Raw genomic sequence first — 24,959 nt, 5'->3', positions numbered from 1 at the left:
AAAAATCTTCTAACTGTATTGGCCGATTTCAAAATTTGTATAGATTTGATTTCCACTTTTATTAGTCGATGTTTTATCTGATGTATTAGTTTTTAAACTGTGTGGATTGATTGGTATCTTTTATTTTTATTCGTATGTGTTTTTGTGCCTATAATTTAGTTGACATGGCGTGGTTTGTCATTTATTATTTGTATTAGTCATTTCATTGATTTTGTTTGATTGCTGTCTCATTTATCAGCTTATAGTTATAGTTCATTGCTTTGACGACTTGCATTATTTCCTGTAATCTTTGATATGGTATATCTGGTCTTTATTGTTTTGAAATGGGATTTTAGTTTAGTTAGTAGAATAATCAAACCGTAGTATATATATATATATATATATATATATATATATATATATATATATACATGTATATGTATATGTATCTATACGTATGTATGTGTGTGTGCTTGAGTGAATACGATTCTTAGCGGTCTTCGCCACACACACACACACTCTCTCTCTCTCTCTCTCTCTCTCTCTCTCTCTCTCTCTCTCTCTCATTCTAAAAATCCTTCGTCACCTTTCTTTTCAAGTGAATAGTGCTTTGTTTTCTTTCATTGCGAAATCGTAAAAATGTTTCTCAGTTCCTCGATTTTAAATGGGTTTTTATTTCGCGGAAATCATGAAATTTAATGCAGATTTTTATTGCTATTTTTTTATATATGTTTCATTGCCGTTTGACCTGCATTGAATTACTTAAAAAATGAATGGAATTATGTTAAGGTATATCGTAAACCGTTAAGACTGGGTCTTAGCACCAGCAGATTTCCGGGCCAGGATTGAATTCAAGTTGAACAGATATTGAAACGATATAGAACAATACGCAGGACCGAGTCCGCAATTGCACTCTTAGGCTAACCGACGAGATCATTAAAAAAAAATATATATATATTTCTAAATGTGAAGGAAAAATTCTTGGTGGAATTTTGTTTATTTTATATTCCTGAAAGGGAATTATTATTATTATTATTATTATTATTATTATTATTATTAGCCCTGATACTTGATGGAAATTTGGCTTTTTTTTATAATCCTGATAGCAAGTTGCTATTATTATTATTATTATTATTATTTTATTATTATTATTATTATTATTATTATATTGAAAGGATGTTGCTGACATTTGATTTTAAAGCAGTAAAAGTTAATTTCTAATGCGGGGTTGTAAAAAGCTTCATTTGGTAATACTAATAATAATAATAATAATAATAATAACATAAAATAATAATAAGAATAAGAATAAGAATAATAGTTAATACATAAAATGTAAAAGTTTTAGTTAGTTAAATAAATAAAAATGATTGAGGATATCGTTTCACAGTATATCAAGGAAGTTGCATGGTACGATTTTTACTAATTAAGGTACAGATAATAACAGGATGATTGTTATGTGAACATTTGAGGATTAGACAAAGTATTTATCTATGAAAATCACGTGAGAAGTTGAGATGGTAGTGGTTGAAAGAAAATAGAAGTTTCCGTGGAAGTTAAGGCTGGAATGCCTATTGGGACTGTTGAGCCAACTCCCCCTCTTTGGATGTGAAGTGTGCATGTTGAATGGATATGGAAGCTTGAAGGATGAAGATGGTTTTGTATGTGAAGAATGTGTATTTATATATATATATATATATATATATATATATATATATATATATATATATATATATATATATATATATAGCCCAACTGTCTGTTTACAAGAAATAAAGGCCAGCTTCCTAGTACTATGAAGAATTGTTTTTTTTTTTACAAAGAATAAATGCACATATATATCTTAAATCTTGAATCATGTAAACGAAGATTAGTTCAAAGGCAAGAATAAGACGTAAAAAACTGAAGACAGTTCAGAGACTACAGGGTGAATACAACCCAAGTTTGACTCGATGAGAGAGTTACGCTCGTTTAAGTGGTTGATGGTGAGATTGACAAGTTGAAGGGGTAATGATTTCAGTATTCTCTCTCTCTCTTCTTCTCTCTCTCTCTCTCTCTCTCTCTCTCTCTCTCTCTCTCTCTCTCTCTCACATTTAAAAGTGTGTTTGTTGTATCGAGAAGTGAATAACAATGAATAACATTTATTAATCATATCATTTACATGTCATAAGTATGACGAGAGAGATAGAGAGAGAGAGAGATTGTCGTGCTGGTATTTGCAAAATTAAAAGGAAAATCGGAGCATGACCGAACATTTCTACATTATTTTGAAATAAACTAAATAATTAATTTACTTTTATCACTGTAATTGTGTTTTCACCTAATCCCAAAATGTTTATTTATATGAGAACTTTTCATTTGTTCATATCTGTAATTTTCACCAGATATATAATAGTGGTTTTTTATATTTCAAATAATTTTCGTATTAGATTTGAAAACTTACTTTGCATCGTCTTAAAAATTTTGCTGTTTTGCGTGTTGTAATTTTCACCAGATTTACAATCATGAATTTGTGTATGTATATATATATATATATATATATATATATATATATATATATATATATACACATATATATATATATATATATATATATATATATATATATATATATATATATACACATCAAATCATTTTCAAACGTCTATGTAGAAATACGTTGCATTATATTGAAATTATTATTTTTCCTCATTTGTAATCTTCACCAGATGTATAGTTTTGGTTTACATATATTAAATCATTTTCAAATATAATTGTTAGGTTTTTATGTAGTTGGTAAGTTTCAGATCAGTATATACTTAGACTTTATCTAGAAGTGTTGCGTCATCGTTCGTCCTGCTAACCAAAGCAAGTCTTGCTAACTGTAGCCCTGCAGGTCTTGCTAACTTAGCTACAAGTACAAGAAGTGATGTAAAATGGTAAGAGAACCATTTGAAGGTCTCTTACAAGGCACTCGGGAGAAGGTCGTAGGTATTAGGAGTGAAGTGCTACGATATTGGTAATACCTACTTGAAATGAAATTTTGATTACGGATACTTGGGTTAATTGTAAATTGTAGTTTATGCGTCATGAAGAAGCCGTTTGAATTATTAATTTTTGGCTAAAATTATTTGGCGTTTGAAAGTTATTGAAATACTTTTTGGCTTGTACATGGGGACCTACATTTGCCCTTCATTATACAGGCTCATTTGGATTTACAGTTACTCCCCACCCCCCTGCCCCCCCACCCCTTCCTTTCTCTCTCTCTCTCTCTCTCTCTCATCCAAATTCAGCCTTCCTTTAGGAGAGGCTATATACAGTGCGAAATTCCAATACAGGACAGAATCACTGTACAGGCGTTACTTAAGGTTCTTTGCATCGTCCCATCGGCCCCTAGCTGTAACCCCTTTCATTCTTTTTACTATACCTCCGTCCTTATTCTCCCTCTTCCATCTTACAATCCACCCTCTCCTAACAATCGTTTTAACATTATCCTCAGCGGCGAATGACCGCGTAGGTCCCAGCGCCTCTGTCCTGAATTTTAGATTAAAATATATATATATATATATATATATATATAATATATATATAATATATATATATATATATATATATTATATATATATATCTATATTCCAACGGGACAGAATAAATTAATTTCTTTATAGGATACTTGTGTTGTATATCTCGCCCAGAGTACCAGAGGTTAGGAAACTTACTAAGCGTATGAGGGAATAAGTTACCTGTCGAAGCCGTGAAGTCTTAGACCGTAATTGATTTGTTATTATTGTTTTTTTATTTACAAATTTCTTCGTCGTCGAGTCTGTTTCACTGCAGGCCGTTTGTCAATCATAAGCAAAGGGTTATGATGCATGGAAGGGGTCAGTTATGATGATACTGCTAAAAATAATCACCAAAAATAAAAATGATGTTTATGTTAGTGTGTGTGATTTATTACATATTACACACACACACACACACAACACACACACACACACACACACATATATATATATATATATATATATATATATATATATATATGTGTGTGTGTGTGTGTGTGTGTGTGTATGTATGAATGTGTGTGTGGGGGAGGGGGGAGACGCGTACACGTTAAACTTACATATTCCTGTGCAATTTCGTAATGTTGACAAGAGAAAACTCGAGGAAATGAAGCTGTTTCGTCTCCTTTTATGGACTAGATCATTATATTACTCAAGTCCAGATGCCTACTGCGAGAATGTGGAATGTTTGCAACTTAATGGAGTGTTGAGTGAAATGTTGAATATTGTATTTCTTGTTACTGTTCTGTATTGAATAGTATGACCTCATATCTTTAATTATATTCATTATATCATTAATTACGTTATTCTTCTCTCTGGTATGTCCCTCATGAGAATCATCATCATAATTACTATTGTTCTTTGGTGAATATCTCAGTAGCTTCGTTAAACGTCTGGGGCTTTCATCTTGTAAAGCCGATTAATATTAATCAATAATAATCAGAGCGTTATTATTCTTGGAAATCTCCAAGGTCAGTTATTTTTCTGTTGAAAGCGTAAACTACACTCTTATTCCTCGGGCAGGGAAACTGAAGCTTCGTGTTAGAAAGTGAAATTCTCTTGTAAGATGTTTTTTTTCTATCTTTTGACCCACGGCTATGACATTCGGTACTCTCTCTCTCTCTCTCTCTCTCTCTCTCTCTCTCTCTCTCTCTCTCTCCCCTGTACACATCCCGTTGCAGTGATTGTCTTGTACTTTGCCACAATAGGACACATGAATTGTAGAAGAAGACAGTGTTCCCAGAACATTACCATAAAGTACTTTAACGATGTTTCCACTGATTATCGTAAAGTACGTAATTAAAGTAGTCTTAATGTTGTGTAATTATAGCATCCACGGTGCCTAATTTACTTTAAATAATACTTACAGCACTATGCACGTTAAATAAGTGAACCAGCCGTGGCCCCCGAGACTTTAAGGCTGAGTGAATTCTGTGGAGGATTGGACCGAGAGTTTTCAAGGCAGATTTGGCGAGATTTTTTTTTTCTTTCTTTTTTTTGCGTTCCCAAGTCACCTCCGGCACAATAGCTTTTCTTTTGTTTTAGTTCCTTCGTTAGTTCGCTCGTAAAGAGAACATTGTTACGTAGTTTATGAAACCACAGACGTATTCTGGAGAACTCTGGAGTTCTATTGAGTTCCAGGAAGTAGAATTGAATGCTCAAGTTCGTTTGTTTATGTGTGGGTGTGTGCGCGCGGGTGCTCTTGGTACCAGTAGAATAAGCAGCTTAAAAACCTTAAGCACTGTGGTGTAAAAGTTACGGTGAAATCAAAGCAAGACAATAGAGATTGGTGTATTTATTTCGTAAAGGAAAGAATGATAAGAAACGTGCGTACGGAGACCAATCTGAAACCGGGGCCCACTGAAAGCAACAGCCAATAACGAGCACTCTCGGCCTAGACCGAATGTAGTACTACTTCTTTTGTTTTGGTTTATTGCGTTGTCAACGATTGATGGTCTTCTCAGAATGACTAATTGTGTCTAAGTCAAGTATAGGATTTAACGTGGCTTGAACTCTAGAACCCGTAATCTTGTTTCTTAGGCAATTATAGGTCAGTTGACCAGCGACCTGATACTGCTGAAGATCTTTTAGGCGCAGCTCATCCCTAAGAAATAATGTCATGACTATATTTGGTAAAAGATATTCACTCTTTGTTAAACCACAGACAAAGGCTGCATATACAGGTCTTTTATTACGGTCGAGTGGACTCACCGTAAATCATCTTTGGATGCGTTGTGTGCGACAAGTGTGTGCCGCGCATGCGTATGAAATAGATATTTTTGGCGGATTAATTTATAAAGTCGAAAAGTAGTTGTTAAGAAAGTTTGTCACACGCATGAAACGCTCCTTACCTTGTATTTTAATAAAGGTAACTTATAGGATCCGAAATTAGTTGCAGACATGTTCCTTGCCTGTTGACATTCATACCTTAGTACTAAAGTGTTTTGAGATTGATGAGCTCGTATGGAATTGCCAAACGCAGTTACAGTTGGTACAAGCACATCGATATCTTTGTATTTATTTGAAAAAACAAGAAATCGTCAAACGAGAAGGCCAGATAATCTATTCATAAATAATATAATTGCAAATGTAGACCTATGGACGCTTTCGTGAAGATTCACTCTACACAGCTATGGTTCTTGGTCGTTTCGAGGGCTTTCCTACAAGAGAGAGAGAGAGAGAGAGAGAGAGAGAGAGAGAGAGAGAGAGAGAGAGCTTTGCTACATGAACAAAGCCGAACTTTTCTAATTGGATTGACTCAATCATACTTTCCCGTTTCCTGTCTTCGCCACCGAGGAAGAGTGGAGAGGAGAACGGCTGGATTAGGAGAGAGAGAGAGAGAGAGAGTGCTTTTCTCTTGTTGATGTGTACGTGTGACTACTCCTGTAAGCCTGCATTATAAGTTTCGTGAATAGGTTTTTTTCTCTCTCTCTCCCACTCTCCAAGGTAAGGAATACCTTAGTTGCGTTTCGTTACTCTTTGGGATGATCGTCAATTTTATTTTCATTATTATTAACTGACTATTTACCGTTTTGTGTTATTGATAGTTTGCTTTAGAGATTGAGTAAGGGAGAGGCAGATTAGAAACAGCAGCTTGGCTGAATGAGAGAGGGTCGTCACACTAGCATGAAACGCAATATGTAACATGCAGAGGTATGATTCCCCACTGCCTTGAAATCATCGACTGAGTGCACCAGTCCAAAGGCCGAAAGTGAAGCGAACCTGGTTACCCGTCCAAGTAGTGACCAAAACCCAACGTTTATAGACTGCAGTATTGTATAGCGGTGTAGCGAATATGTCCCCCTCCCCCGCAACAACAATAAAAAAAAAAATAAATAAATAAATGGGGGAGAGGGGACGGACCAGTTTATTGTTTTGTGAATACTTGGCCACTTAGATATTTTTATTTGTTGGTGTATCGAGTCCATAATCAAAATAATTTGCCCAAGTACGTACTGTAAAACACCATTATATATATATATATATATATATATATATATATATATATATATATATTTATATATAAGACTTTTGCCCTAACAGAAACTTTTGGTTGCACCTGATATCTATCACTCTTTTATAGTTGAATCATAATTACACCCAGCAAATCTACAATCATCAATCTTGAACAGAAATGACAGCGAACCCCTTCGATGACTTCTTCCTTAGCTAACAAAAGTGCCTGATTGAGCCAACTGTAACTTCGTCCAAGGGAAAACATTACTCGCTCACCCCAGTAGCTCTCGGGTCTCTTGGTGGCCCATAACTGCTTGCATCAGTCTTCTCCACGTTCCCAGTTCTCTCAGATCTCAAAACAGAAGTACCTTTCCATCCCGTCCTTCTACTTATCCTTCCATAACCACTGTAGGCATTGTGCCTTCTTCCATTCTAACCACATGTCCAGCCCAACGTATCCTCTGCGTTCTTTGGTAACCAGTTATGGGCGGTTGTCGTGTTAAATCGCCGGTTAGAATTGCACAGGAGCTCTCGCTCCGCCATTGAGAGGAGGCAGGTGGGGTTCTCTAGACCTAGGGTGGGGTAGCGTGTCGTGTTGCCGATGCGCAATGGAAAAGTCTAACCTGATTAAAGACGATTCAATTTAATTGACTCCATTGAGCGATGAGATTAACTGCTCTTTGGTTTTAACTTTCTGCAACTCTCTCTCTCTCTCTCTCTCTCTCTCTCTCTCTCTCTCTCTCTCTCTCTCTCCACAGAAATGAAATATGGCTTCTCGCCTTGTGAGGCGAGTTTGGGACTATGCATCCATAGCCTGTTTTGCCTTATGTTTTATTGTCTAATTATTCTTCTTAGTGTTTTGTTATCTAATTCTTATCTTATTCTTCTTTCCTTTGCAGGGCCGTGAGCAGTCGCGGCGCCGAAGTGCCATGCCAGCGACTAACCGCAGCAAACCAGCCATGGAGCTCTACCGCCCTCCAAGTAAGGACAGACCATAGATCTCGAATTAACCCCTTTCATGTTCCCAATACTCTCATCTAGGTAGTGGGCACTCTTGTGGTTCCTCTCCGTCTGCTAGTTTATGAAATGTTTTATTTAATTATATAGAAGTAATTTTATATTTTTGTTTAGATTGCAAGAACATTCTCTAGTAAATAATGTTTTATATACTTTATGTGACTTGTACATGGAAGTTCAAACCTTTTTATTTTTTTTTTTATTTTGCCTCAAAGCACAATAAGTGGTTAATAATAAAAAATTTTCTTTTTGTGATTTATGATTAGAGCATTAAATAGTATAAAGTAGATATGGGTGGTTAATAGGATATATATATATGGTAACAGTACATACAGAGGTTACCTATGTGAAAATACGTATATAAAGGAATCTGCGAGATACTTTACCAAGTTGTTATAGATAAGAGAGAATTCTTTACATGATTTGGGACAATGTTCATAGATAAGAGAGGATTATTTACATAATTTGGAACAGTTTTCATGGTACTTAAAACCGCCTTGTAATTTCTATTAGAATCATTTCTAAATACAGTATTATTACAAGTATGTCACTGTACCTTCTTGGAATAACCGGTGTTTGACACCCTTCCGGAAACAATTGATTTAATAACTAATTTAGTGGGCGTTTTGTTTGTCTCAGAGTGAAAAGGAACCTTTGAGTCGGTCGTATGACTTTACCATGAAGCTGCATTTTCATAAATTTTGAACATTTACTCCATTAAGCTGTATTATCTTCGTGAATTTTGAAAATTTAATCCAGTTTTGACGTAATTGAAGTGTCCATAACCGGCATTGTGTCAAAATTTTCTAGCTGTAATAGACATTATTTTATTATTATTGGTTAAAGATTGTGTAGGATTCTTTTGAATGATTTTATTTGGTGCGTTTATGCAGGAGGATTTAATGTAGGTGAAGCTATATACTTGTACTTTCTGTATATTCTTTTATCTGTTTTATTGTGACGCCAGATAACTCACAATCAATCAAACAATTATCTGTTTTAACCAATTCCTGGAGATCAATTCACGAAATCTTGACCTAGAAGTAAATTTGTTGTAGGTTAAGTGTTTATTTATTGTATTTTCAATGTTTCATCTGTTTTAACCATTCCCTGAAAGGTCATTTAAGTTAAGATATATATATATATATATATATATATATATATATATATATATATATATATATATATATATACTTGTTGTCTTTTGAATCTTTCATGTTATAACCAATTCCTGGGAGATCATTGTACAAAATCATGACCTGCAAATTCATTACCAATTACCTCAGTTACCTGTGCAACACAAGTTAACCAATTTCTGAAGATTGCTGTACAGAATCATGACCAGGAATTCATTGCCAATTACACCTTTGGAATCCAGGCAATTATTTCATCGGCATTAACTAATTCCTGGAAGATCACTTCACAAAATCATGACCTGAGTGACCTTAAATGATTACCTTTAGAATACAGGTGATTCATTCCTCCGTCCTGTCTAACGCGCCGCTCCCTTCTCTCTTCTCCTCCTCCTCCTCCTCCTCCTCCTGCGCGCCCCTGGCGTGGAAAACCCAGCACTCCGAGGACCTGGCATCTTTGACAACGCGAACGGCGACGCCAACGCCATCCTGAACGGCAAGATGATCGCGCAGAACGGCAGCGGGGGCGGCGGCTACGTGGAAAAGCCGGGACTCAATGTAAATGCTCGAGAGTTCGTTTCTTTGAACACCAGGCCTCCCCTCCAACACTCGAAATCCTCCAGTAGTTTGCCCCTTCAGGTGAGTTTCTCAAGGGGCAAGAGAGAAACGTTTATGATAACAGTAACAGTAGATTTGGTTGCCCGAAGTTGTTGCTGCAGCTGAGGGGGCGGGGGTCCAGAATACACTAGGGGCGTTGTATAGTAGGCACAGTTAGGGAAGGAAGGATAGGAGTTGAAGTCCTTTAGAAAGGAATGCCTTGGTTGTGACCCGTCAGGTGAGTTTCTCAAGGGCCAAGAGAAGAGAGTAGCAGTAAACTTGATTTGAGTTGTTGCTTTTTTTTATCTTGAGGGGGGGGTGGGGGGCGGGGGTCCAGAATACACAAGGGACGCTGTAGGTTGAGTTAGGGAAGGAAGGCCTGAGGTTTGATCTTTGTTCTGACCCTTCAGGTGAGTTTTACAAGGGCCAAGAGAGAAACGTTACCATAACAATTAACAATAGATTCGAATTGAGTTTTGTATTTGTTATATATATATATATATATATATATATATATATATATATATATATATATATATATAGATAATATATATATATATGTATGATGTATATATGGAGGGAGAATTAGGAAACGAAGGATTGAGATTTAAGCTGCAGGATGGAATTTTCAATGAAGTTTTGTTGTTTGTGGGTCTAAAGTACACCAGAGTCGATGTAGATAGATTTAGGGAAGACAGGAATGAGCTTTAAGCCTTTGAGAAAGGAGTACCAAGATTGTGTTTCTTGAATTAAGGTAGGATGTCATAGCTGTGTTTTGAACATGAAGGGTTCCTGAAGGAATCCCTAATTCTCGTGGTGAGTTCACTAACATCACATAGTAGTTGCGTCATTATCCCGTCTCCCTGAGAAGTCTCAGTTAACGCAGTTTGCCTGTTGCTCGTCTTATTAATGTTTGCTGAGAGAGGGATTCCTCACAATATATCGTTCAAACTAGACTTCATAAGAAGGAATTCTTCCAGTGACCTTCCACATCAGGTGTTCTTAATGAGCTAAATTGAACTACTTTCAGTTTAGTCTGGCCATCTAAAGTAAACTGGTCCAGTCCTGTCATAATTTAGACCAGTGGTTCTCAAGCAGGGGCGAATTTCAGAGTTTCGGGGTTTGTTGGGAGGCTCAAACTGGCTCTAGGACCACACAAAACGCAGTGTTTATCGGTCCGCACTGCTGAGAGGTCACGCTGGGCTTTCTCTCCACTAGGTTGTGTGTTTGTGATAGCATTTTGTTACATATTATCTGGAATGCACCTTAGTCTTTTGTTGCATATTATCTGGAATGCACCTTTTGAGGTAGACAATTTTGGGAAGGGGGGAGGGGGGTGATGACATTCTGACATATAGTGAAAGGGTGCATGGGTCAAAAAAAAAAAGTTGAGAACCACTACTTTAGACAGTTTATTGAAGTGCAGGTTTTACATGCTCCATTAACTTGAGGACATCTCAGAGGAGGCAGGAAGTGAGAGAGAATATCGGAAATATTTAGAGGTATTCTACTTTGGTTCGTTAGCGTTCTAAAAGAAATTAGAATTCCAGATTAAGAATTTAGGTGCACCTGTCAGTTCGGTATAGTCAATATGGGAATTCTAGGTGGTGTTCTTATTCTGTTTACCATTATTTCGAAATTTTTATAAGATATTTAATTTCGATTTATATTCAGTTTTAACACTATTTCATAGTATATGTGTGAGGGGATTGGTTAGCTGAATAGAGGGAAAATCCAAGGCTCTTTTGTAGAATAAGATTCTGTAGAAGTCATGTTAGATTGATAAGCTGTATAGAAATGGCCTTAAATGCAGTTGTGATCAGTAAACATCTCTTACTTGAGGCAGATAGGTATCTCAGTAGTATTAGACCTTGCTTTGAATTGCTGACCTGCCGCTGGCATGAACTCTTCTCTAAAATATCATTACACAAATAAACTCCGGATTAAATTCTTCAGTCTCAGATAAATTGAAGTAAAGTAACACGAATAAAACCCAGCTAGGGGGACATAACACATCTTAACACCCTCTGCTTATGACAACACTCTGTCTGGCCTGTGACACGCACACAAAAATGAGAGAACATCTGAACTTGTGTCAAAACATTAGCTTTTTCTTTAAAAAAAAAAATGAGGTGAAATGTTGTGGGGATGGCCCTGGTGTCTTCACAACCCATGTTCACCTGTACCGTTTTTTGCATGTTTGTTTGCTTGTGTTTGTGTCTTCACGGACGAACGTGTGATCTCATTCACGTCCCTCTTGGGGGCTCCCATGTTTTGTTGACACTTCTCAGCTGAGTCGCTGACGTCAGACTTGAAGCCTCACTGAGATCTTTCTTTTCATTTCGTCTAGTTCTGCACTGACATTTTTTAAAAGATAAATAAGATCTTGCAATGTGACAGTTATATCTTCCAAATTTCTCCACTAACACTATATTTATTTTATATAATCCTTCACTATATCTTTCCAAGTAAGACATTTAACATATTTTTATTTCATATATAAAAAAATAATTCAGGGTGACAGTTATATCTTGTCAATTTCTCCACTAACACAATTTTTCTTTTATAAATTCCTTGTCCAAGTCGTCTTTCCTTTGAAGACTTTTATCATTGTTAATTCTTCTTTAAAACTCTTGAGTGACATTCTACCTTTCAAATCCTATGCTTGCGCCAGTTCCATGTAATTAGAACAAATGGTATGCTCCATATTCCATTCTGATCTCGCATTTTATTAATATTATTATATTTCTAAAGGGAAAAGTATCATAATGAATTGAACCTTATGGTAATGTTCTAGTTATGTTAATTAGGGCTTGTAACAAATCCTAGTAATTTTACTGTCATTGTCAAATAACGTTCATCTTTTGCTCCAGAGGTTAAAAGCTTTCTAAGGACAGACGTTTTATACAATGCTGTTAGTAACTTCAGAGTAAGCATTATGCAATGTTCATCCTCTGCTTAACAGGTGTAATAGAACTTCATCGATATTTTCTACCCCCCAAAAAAAGATTCCTTTTGGAATACTGCTATCGCTTCAGGTGACATGACAGGTGACCTTTTGACATTTCAGAAGATATTTTATATTTCTCCTTTTTCTTGTAAGATATTTCATATTTCCTCTTTTTCTCGTAAGATATTTTATATTTCCTCTTTTTCGCATAAGATATTTTATATTTCTTCCTTTTCTCATCTCTTAATATATTTTATATTCTTTTTCTCATAAGATTTTTCATAAGATATTTTATATTTCTTTTCACATAAGATATTTTAATGTATTTCTTCATTCTCTCATAAGATTTTTATATTTCATCTGCTTCTCATAAGATATTTTATATTTCTTCTTTTTCTCACAAGATATTTTCTAATTATTCTTTTTCCTTAATTCAAGTGACACTTTAGAATCTCAAGCATTTGCTCTTGCAAGCAATTCTGTTACAGTGTGCTTGCATGGCACCACATTTATTGCACCTCTCATTAATACTGTACGTAAACGTGTAATCAGTAACTGTTTATTTTTGTATATGTTCGTAAAATAGTATGTTTATTATTTATATTATTATATGTTTGTATATGTTTTCTTGGTATATTTTAAAAGTTTTTAATCGTTATTTTTTTTTTACGTTGGTCACTTTTTTTTTTACTTGGCATTTTTATAAAATATTGTATCATTTAATTTATATAAAATGTAAAAAATGTCAGTCTTTAAAATTAATAAAATCTTCAAAATCAATTTCTTTTGCATTTCTGTAAATATTTGTTTATTGTTCCACTCGTTATTGTGTTTTGTCCCTACTGCCATCAGCGTCATACTCGTAATTGGCTTTAATTACTCCGTCCTCTCTTCTTAATCATAACTGTCATTAAAACTTTCTAAGTAACGATGTCACGTGACCCTCCATTGACATGTAAGGGTGTCACGTTTTTTTATGTCACGTCTAATTAAATTATTAGATTATTTTCATTTCCTATTCTCATTTGGCTTTTTCGTATATTGTGTAATTAGTTTTACGTTTCAAAACAACTTGGTTTAAGTCAGTCACTTTATTGGTAAGATATTTGAACTCGGTAGAATAATTACTGCTTAATAAGTTAACGAAACAAGTCTCTACCGATTTGCGTGATTAATAAAAACTTCGCCGTCTGCTCATTCTTCTTCCTGAAAACTTACCGTAGTACCTCAGGTCTTCAGTGAGCCTGATCTGGATTTCAGATACGCAGCCTCCCTCCCTCTCCCTCTCCCCCTTTCTCTGTCTTTCGTAGCGTGTCTTTGTCCCTCAGCCGACACGTCTCTCTTGCAGGGTCGACCTGGCAGTCTGCAACACTCCAAATCAGGCAGTAATATTCGACAGACAGCCAATGGTGATATTCGACCCCCGAGCGGCTCTCCTCCCAGGGTGCACTTCAGCGACGACAAGGAAAATGACCCAGATTCTAAGGCAAGAAGAAGAGGAAATCTTTTAGTAGAGGGCGTTAGAGAAATAAATAAATAATCTTGTCTATCGTGATGCAGGTGTTCCGGAAACGAGGTCAGATATTACATTAATAACACCAGGAAGTCAACAATAATTTTTCTTAACTGCACCTGTCTTCGATATGATTACAGGGGAGGGAAGTGATAATCTTATCTTGCAATTAGTACATTATCAGTATCACATTTTCTCTACGTACACGCGCTGACGCACAAACTTGAACGAATTTAAGGATCGCACAGAATTGTGAGATATTTTAGTCGACAGAGATATGGAAAGTTCCTAATATTTTTTAAATGGATTTGCTCAAGGGCTGGAAAGCCTTTTACTACTAAGCCCTAGATGCGATATCTTAAAAACTTTCTTACAAAGAAAATGCTGCCTTAAGGAGAAGCATAAATATTTTATAGTGGCCAAGTCATGATAGACCATGTCTTGAAATTCAGCCTAACATTGAATTAACTTCAGTACTCCAACCTTAATCGTAGATTTAGTATACGAGGATTTATAATACACAAAAAGCTTATTTTTGCATTTACAGACAAAAAATCGTCTCAGATCTAAGATAAATAATTGTTGTAACTGTTTAAATGCCTCCAGTGTAATCTGTTGTTATATGCTATAATTATGCCAGAACATCAGAGTTGGTTTTTATATGGTTAGTGTGGTGGTACTTCACTTTATTTAGTTTATTACACAGCTACAGTACACTGAGCTTTTATCAACTGATTACTCAAATTATCTTTTAAAGAACCGTTCGGAAGGAGTTATAATACTATATTATGGAACATTACAATTTTAGTGTTTATAAAGATGCTAGTGTAGAGTGGTCTTATTATATTAATGGACACATCATATGGCAATTTATTGTAGATTAGGCCAATTATATCTCAAAAAATCATTTAGTAACTGTATTGTAAACATTATCATCACCTTTCACCGTTAGCATTTTACTGGCTGCTCTATGAGTAAGAGCCCGTGCTGGCATAAGGCCAACTAAATCTAAAACATCATTATATTTGCAGGCTGTTCCCATGGCCCGGCCTCCTTCCTTGGCTGTGGGAGCTCTGAGCCAATCAGGAATCAAGAGATCCAAATCCCTTGGATCTGCGGACCTTCGAGCGCAATACTTGGAGGCTTCCACTCCCACTACAACTGTACCCGACCTTGGACCATTCTCACCTGATGTCCAGAATTCGATCACGAAAGCCATGTCAGGTTAGAATCACTTATGCCCTTATTTACAACAGTTCTAAAGTGACAGAGTAGCTATTCGGTTACTTAGGTCTAAGGTGGGAGGAAGTTATGAATAGACCCAGCTTTTGATTGTTGAAAGGCAGAATCAGGGAAGAAGATGCTGGTAGCTAGGCCACTGTTGATAAGTTGAAAATAGCCGCTGTATTAATCCATCTAAGGACGTCTGATTTTCACAAAGTATATTATTATTATTATTATTATTATTATTATTATTATTATTATTATTATTATTGCTGTTGTTGTTTGCTAAAAATAAAAGTCAGACATTTTCATCATCATTAGTAATAGCTCTAGGATGCTCAGGTACTTTGTGCATAAGTAGAAATTAAAAGGTAAACCTATCTCTCCAAGTATTTCTTAACTTCGAGAGGAACAAAGGCAAACCCATTCTTTACAGTAAATAGCTGTACCTTTGCTTTTGTGATGCCAAAAAACTGGAAGATGACTATATACATTTTGTTGTTGAGGGCATGTGAATTGTTGGCCCAGTAAATGGCACCACTCTTAATCATGTGACTCACAGTATTGTCACATAGTACCAACCGTAGCCTGTCCTTTCATGCCCTGAATCTCTTGTTATGTCTTTTGCCTTTATATGTATGTAGTAGTATGTTCTAATAGGCATCTTCCAGAGCAATCCTGTCCCATCAGAGTAGAATGCATGTTGGAATGTATCGTTTCTCCTCAGTTAACTTCATTTTTTGCTGGAAAGCTGACAGCTGATTCTCCCATTATTGTTATATTTTTAGTTTAGTACATGTTAATTTGAAAATCTGTGTAGCTACCCTTTACTTTCTGTATGGTATGGAAACATTTGCATTTTTACTCTGTTCAGCAGTTAATTTCAAGAAGTTCTCATATAATCTTAGTGCTTTTTGACACAACACATTGCCATCCAAAGGAACACTATCTTTTTATGTATTCTAACCACACATTCAAAACCTTTTAAATGTGCACTACGCATTTATCTCCCACCACCAATCTTCAGTTACAGTGCCAAAAGCTGAAACAACACATTTGTTTTTCTGTTTCAGTAACCCCTTCATGGATGATTTGCACATTTTGAACATTCTAGCAACTTCTGAAACACACTTTTCTTTTGCTGAATGCATTGAGAATTTTTTTCACTCAAAGCAGGATCTTTGTTAGTTGTGTTCAGCTGAGTAAAATTCCCAGCATCTCTACTTTTGCATTTTGGTGTCCTATTAATGAGCTTTAGACAAAGAAACACCACATCACAGCAGTGATAAACTGTTATGCACAGTGACGTCTGGGAATGACTATTCTTCATGTGAGAGAATGTACAGACTCAGAGATGAGCCTCATACCCAAGATGGTGGATTGAGATTATTTTTATTTACATTTTTTTTTATTTGCTATATACATAATTGAATTCATGTCTTGATAGTTCCCATCCTTACTAATTTTTTATAACATGCCATATGCAAAGCTGATGTCCTTTTTTACTGTACATATAAGCAATTTCCACATTCAGAATGGAGTTACATATTTAGTATTCTACCTTACTAATTCTATAGTTAGCCTTCAGTTTTAAAGATATATACGTAGTAGGAACATACCCATTTCATATTTTTGTTGGCATGCTCAAGGTTCTAGTTTGTATGTAAATGGTCCAACACTACTGACTTTATTTTTAGTGATTTGTCAATTACTATCATGATTTCCACATTCACAATAGTTATCTGGTCTTCTGCCTTACAAATTCTGTAGTACCTTACTAAGTCTGTAGTTAACCTTCAATTTTAAAACTATTTGAGTAGGCACATACGTCTTTCATATTTTTTTTCATGTTCATGGTTCTGGTTTGGATTTAAAAATGATCCAGCTGCATTGACTTTATTTTCTGTGGCTTGTCAATTATTAATTATAATGATTTTTTAACAGATCCAAATAATGTCAGTGCAAGACAACTGATGGAAGTTGTGAGGCATGTCTTTACAAGAGTGGTGGAGGCATCTCGACATGCAGAACCAGCTGCCCGCCTTTGTATTGCAATTATTGAGGTAAGAATTATATGAATATAGCTGATTTATAGTAAAGAAATAGAGAAACATAGTAGGGGTATAGTAACGAACTATAAAAATATAGTAGTGGTACAGTAAAAAATGATAGAAATATATGAGTGGCAGTACATGAAAGAAATATAGTAATACAGTATATTATTGTATTGGTTCAGTAGAGAAATATAGAAATACTATAGGAGTGGTACACTAAAGGAATTATAGAAAAATAGTAGTGGTAAAGTAAAGATATAAAGAAATATAGTAGTGGTGCAGTAAAGCGATACAGAAATGTAGTTGTGGTACAGAAAAGAAATATATGTATAAATAAAGCAGTGGAACAATAAAGAGGTACAGTATGGAAATACGTATAGTTGTGGTATAGTAAAGAAATAGAGAAATATAGTAGTGGTGCAATATACGTTGTATTTTGTGTGTCCCTGTAAAGTAATGTACTGTAATTATATTTTTTGAGTTTGGTACATCAGTGGATTTGACCCTCTGACTTCATGTTTTTTTTCTTCTTTTTATCAAAATTAAATCACTATAATTTTGTGACCTTGTTACTAATAGAAAACTTTATCCCACAGAAAGAAAAAAGTGAGACATTCCTTGAAACTTTACTCAATACATGTCAGGAGTATTTCCAAGAGCGAGACCGACTCTTAAGGAATAATCCCCCTGCCCCTTACCCAGGTTTTGTTCCCGCCCATCCACGCTGGATCGCATATATGACTTTTCTGAATGAGATGTACACACAGGTAAGGAAGCTAAAGAAGTATCCTTCATGGTTGATTAAAATAAAATATGTGAACTGCTGATGGTTAGATGGTAAATGGCCAATGACTTTACTATGTAATTGTTTTATTTGTTTCCTTGAGAAAAAAATACAGTGCAAAATTCTTTATCAGAAATGTGACAGTAATTGGAGTATTTGTTAATGATTGGATGGGTTTCTTTTCTGAGAAAAGGTGCTAAATAAATTCATTATTAAAAATTTGTGGTAGTAATGGGAAGTATTTATTACTGTTTGTATGCTTTTTTTTTAAGTAGCCATGGGTTTCTCATGAAATTGGAATGCAGAAAGAAAGCTTTGTTAATTTACAGCTCTGCCTTTGTCTTGTAATTGTATCTTAATTATAAAAGCAAATGATATCACGGCTTCTCAAAAGATCATCATTATTTCTGCCAGTGTAGGGGGAAGGAAATTGATGAAACATGGTACAGGAAATACATTAATTTAGATGGCCCCATCAAGATGATACCTTTTGGGTGAAGTCAGCTCCTAGTTGATAATTTGTTGCGGTTGAAGCCATCTTGGCTAATATATTACTGATATTGTAAAATAGTTTAATAGACCACAGAATAACAAGTTTAGATTCTCTTAGAGGCATGCTGGTGGGCTTTGTTCTAACATAAGATGAAAAGAAGTCTGACAGCTATAAAAAAAAAAAAAAAAGCAAGCAAGCAGTTGGAGCTGAAGGGATACTGTAAAGAACCTGTAGTACATACTGTCAAAAATTTGCTATGCACAGCACACTGCTAGCATTTCCCCTTACAGAGTCACCTAATATAAAAAGTAGGGCTTTTTGTAGATTTACTTGCTGGTTACTTATGTGTGGTCTCCTTTTCATATGTTTATTACCCATGTATGATAAACAGATACATTAATTGGTGTGTGGTATTGGCAGAGGATGCTCCCAAATGTGCACTCTTTCTCACATCTGAATAAATTGCCTGCAAGAATAATGACATAATAAAGACACAACAAATAATTCTTATAATCGTAAGATGCTTTACATGACTGTCATGATGACTGTTACTCTATATGTTAGGAGACTTTCAATACAACAAATGTCAAAGGATTATCTGATGATTCCCTTTTCTCAGCTAATAGCAGATAACAGGTGTGCACCGTTTACTATAGTGGGTATATCCCTTTATAAATAAAGATTAAAAAATGTTTGTCCATTTTCATGAAAACTCAGTATTATAATTTGTTTTGCTTGTATATTTTAAGTATTTTAAACTTTATTTCTATTGCCCTGTTTCTGAGATTCTAAACTAATACATATCTTAATTGTCGCTACAGCTCAAGCGGCGTCACGTGCAATTGATGACAAAATGCATGAGAAACAGTGAGACGCCACCAGGACTTCTGCTCCTAACCCTTCTGGCCCAGTGCTGCCAAGTGTGTTTAAAAGAGAATGCTGTGAATAGTCTAGCAGAGGTATAGTAATTCCCTTATACAGTACTCCTCATTTTTTATTTAAGAATTTATTTATTTTTTTAAGAGAATAGAATCATTTTTCCTTTTGTAAAATGAGTCATCATTAAAAAAATATATGTTTTGTAAGGACAATACATAACTTTCTTCAGTGCATTAATGTATATTTCGTGGTACGTTTATTGTTTGTTAAAGAGAGACAAGTGTAATTGTCTTAAAAAGTAGACATAACATGTAAATATATTTGGCAAAGTAATTTTTCATTAACCAGTATATTCTCATTACTTTTTGTCCTCTTCTTTGCCCTTAAAGACTGAATGCCTGTTCTTCGTACTGACGGGAGTAGGGAAGGACATTGAGGTGGAGCTACCTCACCAAATGGCACGGGTCATGAGTGCCGCGCGTGATGCATTCCTAACTACTGTTCGAGTGCCAGCTGTTCGGAAAACGTTACTCCAGTTAATTGAAATGCATGCTGCCAGGTGGCAGCTCCCAGCCCCTGCTGTAATGTATTATTATCCAGGGTCTGGAAGTAAATAATAAAGGCTTTCATAGGTTCCAGAATTAGAGGTATTTTTTGTCTGGTGCCAAATCATTGCTGGTGGAAGGCTAGACATAAAAAAAATATTACAATAGCACAGCTGCCAATTTTATATATCCATTTTGTGACTGGAATCAACTCTATCATTAATCCCTTTTATATATCAGATACCCACTTTGATTCAGTTTTATACAAAATTGGTGTGAAATTGTGCCTCTGAATGGTTCAACTGAAGCCTATACAGTTAATGAAGAAAACAAATTAGTCATTGTGAAATCAACTGGTTGTATATAGATTGTCACCCTCTTGATTGCCTCCTAGTAAAATTGGCATCTTGTAGGTTCATATAGCCTTATATTCTCCCCAGAATGCTTCTGTTTGGCATTCACATCCTAGTCATGCTAGTTTGTCTTGGAAAGCCTTACTGTCATGATAAATGATTCTTCTGTGGTAACAATAGTATACTGTATCTGCTTTAGCAACGAGACTGTTATTGGCAGCTTCGAAAAGAAAAAATGTCATTCTTCAGGGCATGCAAGTTATTATTATTATTATTAATATCTTGAAGCATATGAACACTGGCAATGCATTGTTAAAAGCCATATCTCAGCTACTGAACTTAATACTTATCTTGTCATTGCAACATCACTAGCGATCCTAGTCAGATTCATCTTTCAACAAACAGCATGATGCTCTTGTCTATAGCCACTTGCCTATCTGTCTATAACACTTGTTGGTTCTGGATAGAAGTAAATTTGTGCCATGTTTGGTTAATTGCTTAACTAAGAAGGCTCCCCTTTAAAAATTTCTTTTGGATAGTTCCTAACTACTCCGTGATTGGCATCACATGTTTACAAGAAGAATGCCTTAACCATAATTAGTATATTGTTGAGCAGTGGAGGTCTGTTGAAGGGATGCCTTCTGTTCTTAATTTATCCATGAGCTCCTGTTTGCACCAGAAGGAGGAATGTCTCAGCCTGGCTCCTCTAACTTATCGATCGACCGACATGATAACGATTCTCGATATTTCGAGTGATTACACCTGTTAGGGTAATCATCCTCAGATATTATACAGGCCAGCCGGAGACACAGTGTTGCCGGAGGTGCTTGTAAGGAACTCTTGTTCTTGTTGATGGGTGACAGTCTATTCAGGAGGCCACTGTGATGTCGACTATTGCCTCAAGGCTTAATGGTAAAGTTTTTGGGTGCTATTGTGAAATGCCTAGAGTGAAGAATGGAGTGTAAGCTGTGTTTGAGCTAGCAGTCCTCAACAAGTGGTCCTAAGCATGTCACACCTGTTCCTCTCCAAAATAAAGAATTCACGAGCCCTTCGCCGGCTGTGCCTATGAGCTGTTCTTCCTCTACCCAGCTGCGTCTAAGAGCTGCTGATAGTCTTCCAAAAAGAAAAGGTCCAACTTCCTATAAACAGCTTCCCATTGATTCTCTTATAATCTTTGTCCCTTGTAACACAACTTCAAATCTTCAGTTTCTATTCCAGCAATGCCGGTCATCTTTATATTTAAATGTGCACTTTTGGACCCTGATGGACTGACCTTCCACGGCAGAAAAACATTGCTGGGCCTCTTTTGGCTGAACAGTTGGAGTTTACAGTTTTTTCTGTAATCTGTAATTTGATAAAGAAACTTGTTTTGTAGTTCATGAGTAGTCTTGTGTTTTTATTTTGACTTCAACTCTAATCCAACTATTCAGTCTCATCTGGGCTTAGTAATGTCTCCATCTACACAGTGTCACTGTTTGCTCATCTTCTTAAAAGTTCCTGGAAAATTTTGGTCTATCTTTAAAAAGAGATCTAATATTTTTGTATAAGAATTAATTTCTGGTACTCAAGTGAGTTTCTAGTGATACTTTTGTCTCAAACAATTTTTATGGAAGTGAAGACCATTTGCTACATAATTTTGGTGCCTTAGAAAAAGAAAAAAAAACTTGGAACAACTTAATACAGACTTAATATAGCTATAGAAAAAAAGTAAGATATCAGTTTAACTACTGTATAGTCATTAATCCAGCAATATAATTTCACTCTTAAGGTTTGTACTAATACAGTTTTCTGTATTATAACTCTGGAAACTATATTCCTTGTCTTAGGGCCTATATAATCTTGAAATTTTTTCAGCATGATGTACATCTTCAGCTAACATAGTTATTGTAAAATGAAAAAAAAAATACCACAATATTACAGGTGATAAGTGTTACACAACTGTAATAAAACCTCACAAAATATCATGATATAGGTACATTAGTATTAGGCATTTAATCATTGTTCTCCATACATATGATAACTTAATATTTTAATGATAAAACCTGACAGCCTTAAACAAATATTGTGAAACTAATTTTATACTACTTTATAACATTTTGATAATGACAGCTCAACTTTGTGGAATTTGTAGGTCCAACTCATTATAGAACCAACTTTAATGGCATTCACTTATAATTGTTTCAGGCTCTGTACATTTTTTTATTAAACTTAAGTTTATCTAGGTCAGTGGTTCATAAATGATAATCTTTTGTCTTTCATTATTATCTTGCAACACATATACTCATTACCACTGCATCTGCTAATGCTGTTGGAAATTTATCAAATGTTCTGTTTTTAAATTTCTGGCTTGTAATGTTTTTGCTCATCACTGTTCAGATTAATAGTTGCAATGCATATTGCTTTGATATACTGGTAGTGATTGACTGATCAGGCCAAATTTTGAGTTGTGGTTTACCAGAAGTGTAACAGAGCTTCCATGTAAAACCAGGGGCTCTTGAAAGAACACATAGAGAGTAGTGTTGGTGACTGTCTTAACATTTCCCAACTAAAAGCTTGAATGTGTAACGAGAATGCTTTAAGTAATCTAGTCCATTGCCACAACTACTTTTGGGCTGCCTGTCTTGGCTTTATTTATGTATGTGTGTATATATTTATTATGGCATCGCTCTAAAAGATTGTTAAGTATTGATATCCTTTTCATAACTAGTAAATGCTACAGATGTATTTTTAGAAAAAAAAAGATACTGTAATTAGGGAAATGGCTGTGCTTCCTGGGGAAGAGGCCATTAAAAACTATTGGCACAGAAATGGAAAAAAATTGTCTTTGTTGTTGTTGCTAACTTGGTATTGTATCTTGGAATGCTGAGCAAAATTGCTATCAGTTAAATGTTAACGTTACTAATTCACATTTTTGGATGATAGATGTAGTCTTTTGAAGAAAACCCATTTATTTTTTTGAATGAGATATGAATGAATGCGTAATTATGCTTATTACTCTGTATGAAGGAAAAGATGCTTGCCATCCCTGGCAGCATGAAAATCCCTTTCTCATTCCGTTCACAATGACCATCACGGCACCTTCAACACACACACCGCTGCAATTAGCAATGTGCTCCGTAGAAACATGGATATTTTGCAATAGCTCACATAATAAAGAAAAGTGGTGTTTCATTTCTTTAATGTGATTTTTTTAAAGAAAAAAAATACTTCCCTTTTAAACTCTTGAGATAAGATGTGGCTTTGATCACCATTTTGGGTGTGAATTACAATCCATGTTTTATCCCAAATGACCTGAAATGCCTTAAACCTTTTATTTTGTACAGACGTGTGCTAATGATAATTACTGTCAATGAATTTCATGTCAAACTTTGTAGAATAAAAATTTTGATTCTGACTTAGTTTTATTTGACATTTTATATTTGTTCCCTATTTTCTTATTATACCTGTATATGTTCCCCCACGCAAAGTGAACTGCATTGCTCTCTGACTTTGGTTTCGCCTTACATGGCTGTCTGATTTCTTACAATTTTACCTTGCTCAAAATTTCACCTCTCCTTCAAGAAGCTGCCTTTTAGACAAGCTCTATGAATGTTTAGGAATGTGACTCAATGGTTTTAGAAAACTAATCTAATTTATCTAATAGACAGCTTGTATGACACCCTTATGTAATAAGTTCCCACAAACCAAATGTTTACTCTAAATTCTGAACTTACAACATGAAAAATGGAGAGATTTGAAAATAATTTTTGGGCAAAACAGATCCATCCTTTATTAGAATCAACTTGCATTGAGGCTCAGCTGTACATTATTGAAGAATTGCTGTTCTCAGACCATCTATATTGTCAAGAAGACTCGCCTTACCTTTTATCGAGATCAATATAACCTGAGGTACTCGGTGTATTTGTTTTCGAAAAAAACAAAAAACTATATCAATGTTACCTGAGGTACTAACTTGGTCAGTTACAAACGGTGTCGATATCAACATGACCAGAGGTATTCTTTGTTTTTGGTAACAACAAGTGGCAGGCTTCGAAACTGCTTTCCTTGGTAAGTTGGTAGTCAGTCCAGATTAATAACTGTGCAGTAAGTTTGGTGTGGTGTGTATAACGAGCTGGCAAATTGCTTTTACCGATCGTATTGCGGCATTCAAGGTAATTGTATAGTCTGTAAATATGTCTGACATGAACCTTATTTCTTTTCTAGTAGCTATACTGTTGAAAATGCTCAAGAAAGACTCGAAAGTTTGACTATAGTATTTAGGCCATAGGCTTAATCTGACGTTGGTAAGGGGACGACCACACAAGATAGGTAGTTTATTTGTTGGTTTATTGGTTTCAGAATGTAGAAAAGGTTGTATATATAACAATATACATTAGAGAAAATTTGAGGGTGGATCTACCGAGATAATGAATAATGTACCGTCTTTTGTTTGTGTCCTTTTTC

General features: G+C 35.3%; 1 protein-coding gene across 15 annotated transcripts in view; it reads left to right on the top strand.

The window, feature by feature from the left end:
- Positions 1–23,907, top strand: part of LOC135209998 (signal transducer and activator of transcription B-like) — a 161,767-nt gene extending 137,860 nt beyond the window's left edge. For 14 of the 15 annotated variants that reach the window (XM_064242739.1, XM_064242752.1, XM_064242744.1 and 11 more), the window contains 8 exons: positions 7,874–7,955; positions 9,561–9,763; positions 14,020–14,157; positions 15,216–15,408; positions 17,353–17,471; positions 18,059–18,229; positions 19,561–19,698; positions 20,008–23,907. In XM_064242739.1, the coding sequence (XP_064098809.1) occupies positions 7,874–7,955; positions 9,561–9,763; positions 14,020–14,157; positions 15,216–15,408; positions 17,353–17,471; positions 18,059–18,229; positions 19,561–19,698; positions 20,008–20,235 (1,272 nt within the window). In that variant the 3' untranslated portion in view covers positions 20,236–23,907. The remainder of the gene's footprint in view (positions 1–7,873; positions 7,956–9,560; positions 9,764–14,019; positions 14,158–15,215; positions 15,409–17,352; positions 17,472–18,058; positions 18,230–19,560; positions 19,699–20,007) is intronic. The other variant, XM_064242745.1, reaches the window with a different exon arrangement.
- The last annotated feature ends 1,052 nt before the right edge of the window (positions 23,908–24,959 follow it).

This window comes from Macrobrachium nipponense, chromosome 39 (assembly GCF_015104395.2).
Source record: "Macrobrachium nipponense isolate FS-2020 chromosome 39, ASM1510439v2, whole genome shotgun sequence".
Taxonomy (NCBI): Eukaryota; Metazoa; Arthropoda; class Malacostraca; order Decapoda; family Palaemonidae; genus Macrobrachium; species Macrobrachium nipponense.
This window is presented reverse-complemented; position numbering and strand designations above follow the sequence as displayed.